Below are 4,306 nucleotides of genomic sequence, written 5' to 3'. Positions count from 1 at the left end.
ACGAGAGCAAATTATCCGTCAGTGATGAAGATAATGGGTAGCAGGTCTTTAATCTCTCCCTACCGGCTCTCACCACACCTCCCTCACTTCACACTCTGCAGACTGGAGGATAACCTTCATAAGGCTTTTCATGGAGTTAAAGCTTCATGTTGCATGTAGCTATGTGGTGATACCTGCTGGCCAGATCCTTCTTTACATTCCATTGAATGGATGATCTGTTGATTTCATTTGACAGGGTTGTAAGTTTCTTCAAGCTTCCCAGGGCTGTCAGTGTGAATTTCCACATTGTTGCAACTTACAGTCAATCAAAACCTGCCTCTATATGCTTGCATTTCAAAATAGAATGCAGGAGGGTATTAGCAGTTTTCCCTCCCTTTAGGATGGATAGTTGTGCTGTTTCCCAGAGAGCCTGCCTGCCATTTTACTGGTGTCAGATAGAAAGCAATCTGTTGAGTAGATCCCTTAGATTTAACTATTGAATGAAATAACTGGTTTTGGGGGTACTTTGTGACTGGAAGAAGACTACTCATGAAATATCATTTTAAAGTGATCTCAGAGTTTGTGAATTCTGTTTTTTTTTTTTTTTTCAGAAAGGTCTTGCAGCTTAAACTTGCAAACTCATTTCACTTCTCTGCTGTTGTTGAACAATTAGTTGTCTATCTTCACTGTAATAGGTAATTATAATTTCAAATTGTAACTTCAAGCTATTGATGGCTCTCTGCCTCTTGTTGCTTTGTTTGTAGTGACCTTGCATTTCAGTCTAATGAAGTAAAAATTGTCAAAGGTATATAAACGAAGCAACACATGAAGTAAAAGGACAGCAGTGCTTGTAACTTATGATTTAAAATCTTTATTTTTTTGTTATTGAGAAACTGGAAGAGAAATGAAGTCTACATTCTTTGTAGTACCATTAATAGAACATTCGTCGATTGATTCTTTTTAGAACTTTCTGCTGGAGCTTTAATGAAGACATCTCATCATGTTTAAATATATCCAATATAGGTTGATAGTTCATGGCTCTGTCTTATTTGAATCTCAACTCAGTCAAATATAAACTGCATGAACTTCGTGAGCCAAGCAACCTCCTTGAGTTGTAGCTCCTTTGTGTGACATGACACCTACTCCGTAGGGTTGCTGGAAGCATTTAATACGGAGAATGGAGAGCCTCTAACTCCATGCCTGGAAGAGGGTCAGGCACACACAAAAGTGTTCATTTCCTTTTCTCCTGAGGCTGATGCAAGATATTTTCTAAGATCCTTTTATGTGCAATGTTCAACTTGCAGTGGAAAAGAGAACTCAAGACAGAGTAATGATACATAAACATCTCTACCATCTCAGAAATGTGGCAATGGGTACTGCAAACTTATGTGTAACTTTACTACTGACTCTACTTTTTGCTTTTGTCACTTGATTAATTTGCATGATTAAGTACTTTTCCATAGCAGGCAATGAATTCATAGCTGGTAGAAGCCTGTAAACCACTCATTTGAACCATTTGAAACAAGCAAGCCAGCCCCTGTGACCAGGGACTCCAACCTTCAAACACTAACTGGGACATTCCTCGCGGGGGGAAGAGCCTAGTTATAACATTGTGGAAAGCAGTCATCTTGTTAATTTCTCCCTCTACCTGAGAACATGCTGCGAGTCACTGAGGGAGAGGTGGTCTGATCCCTGGGAATATTATAATACAGCCCACAGCACAACACCGTCTTGTTTGGGTGTGTTCCTGGCTTCCAATTAGAAACTTGGGGAGCTTCTGGTATGGCTTTTGTGTAATGAACAGAGATGAATGAAGCATTTTGCAGAGGGACTTCCAAAGAGTTCTAAAAAAAGCTGTTTGCTCTGCGGATGTCTGAAACATAGTCTGTCTGTCTCGCCCTCAAAGATATGTAAATCCATGATTGTCCCTCTCTCCTATCCCATGTAAGCGAGTTTACGACACAAGTCAGATCTTACAGCTGTTTTGATATAGAAATATCACTGACCATTTAAACTATGCTAAAGCGAACTATTTTGCCAGAGGTAAAATGTTTGTGGACAGGTGGGTGGAGAGAATCGGTCATACAGGTGTTCAGAATTGATGTCTTGTAGCGCAATGATATCTTTATGTGGTTCCCCAGGAATAAAAAAGAATAATTAAATATCATAGTACACTGTTCACACATTGATTCATTCATAACCAAATATTGATTAAGTGCCTGCTTCCACATGTGCTTCTCCCCCTACTCCTGATGTGGACAATCCTTTCAAGAGCCTTTGGTTTGTCCGTGATAAAAATGCATGCTTTCTGTAAGTGTCTGTGTGGAAAAAAAAAATAGCTTTGACTATATTGAGCATCTTGGGAGAAAATGTACCCCTTTAAATGAACATTATAGTAATTTTAAAATTTAACTAAGCCCATTCCACTGGTATATTCATGAATCTTATGAATCCCTCTTATCCATTGTTATGGAGTTAAAATTTTAGGCATAAAGCTCATCCAATTTTATTTAGAAAGGGACTTGGCTACAAACACACTCCCACTAAGTTAGCTTCTAATTTGTTTTGCCTGAACATAAAGGGTGAGTCTCACTGCCCTCTACCCTTCCTGAATGTGTCTTGCTTCAGTCACTTGGTTAATTTTCTGAGCCAGCTCGTATCCTAAATATAAGTCCTTGTGTCTTGTTTCCCGACAGGTGTTGTCCTTGTCATCCTGAAGCATATTCAAGGAGGTTCCTTGTCCATGAGAAGCCCCGTTAGCTATGGAAGAGTGGCTGATTAAGTTATGCTTAAAACATGTTAAGTGCCGACAACAAACAAAACGAGTCCTGGTCAGAAGTGGGAGAGTGTGTGACGGCAGGGCGGTGGCATGTGTGGTGTTACCGTCAGATTGACACTCAGTGTATCCAAGCGAGATGAATGAGGGACAAAGTGTGGGCTGGGATGACCGATAGCTTTGAAGCTGTCAAGTAACCTTAATCCTGGGACTAAGTACAGTACAGAAGCCTAATGATTTAGTTACCAAACTACTAAAGTGTCTTTATGAGGATGAAGGCTTCTCAAGAGACAATTAACCTAGAGATTCACAAGATGTTCTAAGGCACGCTGGTCTGAGCCAAAGAAGCCAGGCGGACCAGGGCGGGAGCCCCACCCACCAGCAAGGATATATAAAAGCTCAGGGACCTGAAGGGACATTCACAATTCAGCAGCTAGCTTCAGCAAGTTACCCGCAGCTCTCTGTCTACACCATGTCCTACAACTGTTCTACAAGAAACTGCTCTTCCAGGCCTATTGGAGGACACTGCACTGTCCCCGTGGCTCCGGCTGCCACAGCTTCTTCCCAAGATGCTGACTGTCTGAGTGGCATCTATTTGCCCAGTTCCTTCCAGACTGGCTCCTGGCTCCTGGACCACTGCCAGGGGTCCTCCTGTGAGTCCAACGCTTGCCAGCCAACCTGTTACCAGTCCAGTCCCTGCGTCTCCAGCCATGGACAGGTGACCTGCTCTCGGCAAACCACCTGTGTCTCCAATCCTTGCTCAACCACCTACAGCCGGCCACTCACCTTTGTTTCCAGTGGCTGTCAGCCCCTGGGGGGCATCTCCACTGGGTGCCAACCCATGGGAGGAGTCTCCACTGTCTGCCAACCAGCCTGCGGTTACTCCAGGACGTACCAGCGGTCCTGCATGTCCAGCTGTCGAAGAACTTGCTAAGTGTGTAGGAGCCAGTGAGCGAATCAAGACTCCAGGACCTGCCAGCGGTGTTTCCAGGCTCGTCCAGCGTGCTGCCTGTCCCTGAACAACTCTTCATTGCTGACCACTGTTCTGACTGCTTGGCCGCTAGCTCTGAAGAAGCTGCCTCTGGCAATCGATGATCTTTCTGGCTAGCACCAAGCTTCGTTTAAGGGTTGATCACTGGTGTCGCATATGTCTCTGGATGTTTCCAGAAACTTTACTTCCCGAACCCCTGTCTCTGGTGGTTTTGACATGTTTTGACCTTGCTGCTGTGTCTTCTGGCTTCTGCTTTTGTGCCTCTGAGGAAGGGAACTTGTCTCGCTCTGTATTTTCTCAATAAACCTGCTTACTTGGCATTGCAAATGTCTGTCTCAATAGAGTTCTTTATTTGCAAGGGTTTTTGCTGTCTGTGAGTCATCCTTGCTGATCATATCCGGACATTCTTCTCTGAGCATAGAGCATAGAATAGGGGTCTAGTCATTGTGTTTCATGACAAGCAAGGGAATATCTGATATTTTACTTGGACATATCTGATATTTTAGCCTTTGGACATGTAGTGATCTAGAGTGGCGTGTCCTCTGTATTTATTCTAGTTC

At 43.3% G+C, this 4,306-nt stretch overlaps 1 protein-coding gene across 1 annotated transcript; it reads left to right on the top strand.

Annotated features, from left to right (window-relative positions):
- The first annotated feature begins 3,193 nt into the window (after positions 1–3,193).
- LOC116567615 (keratin-associated protein 11-1) lies at positions 3,194–4,046 on the top strand. The gene has a single exon (XM_032302780.1). The coding sequence runs from the start codon at positions 3,228–3,230 to the stop codon at positions 3,687–3,689; it is 462 nt and encodes a 153-aa protein (XP_032158671.1). The 5' UTR covers positions 3,194–3,227; the 3' UTR covers positions 3,690–4,046.
- The last annotated feature ends 260 nt before the right edge of the window (positions 4,047–4,306 follow it).

The sequence above is a fragment of the Mustela erminea genome, chromosome 1 (assembly GCF_009829155.1).
Source record: "Mustela erminea isolate mMusErm1 chromosome 1, mMusErm1.Pri, whole genome shotgun sequence".
Classification (NCBI taxonomy): domain Eukaryota; kingdom Metazoa; phylum Chordata; class Mammalia; order Carnivora; family Mustelidae; genus Mustela; species Mustela erminea.
This window is presented reverse-complemented; position numbering and strand designations above follow the sequence as displayed.

Excerpts from the sequence above, each read along its gene's own strand:
- LOC116567615 (XM_032302780.1), top strand. The coding sequence starts at position 3,228 with ATGTCCTACAACTGTTCTACAAGAAACTGCTCTTCCAGGCCTATTGGA.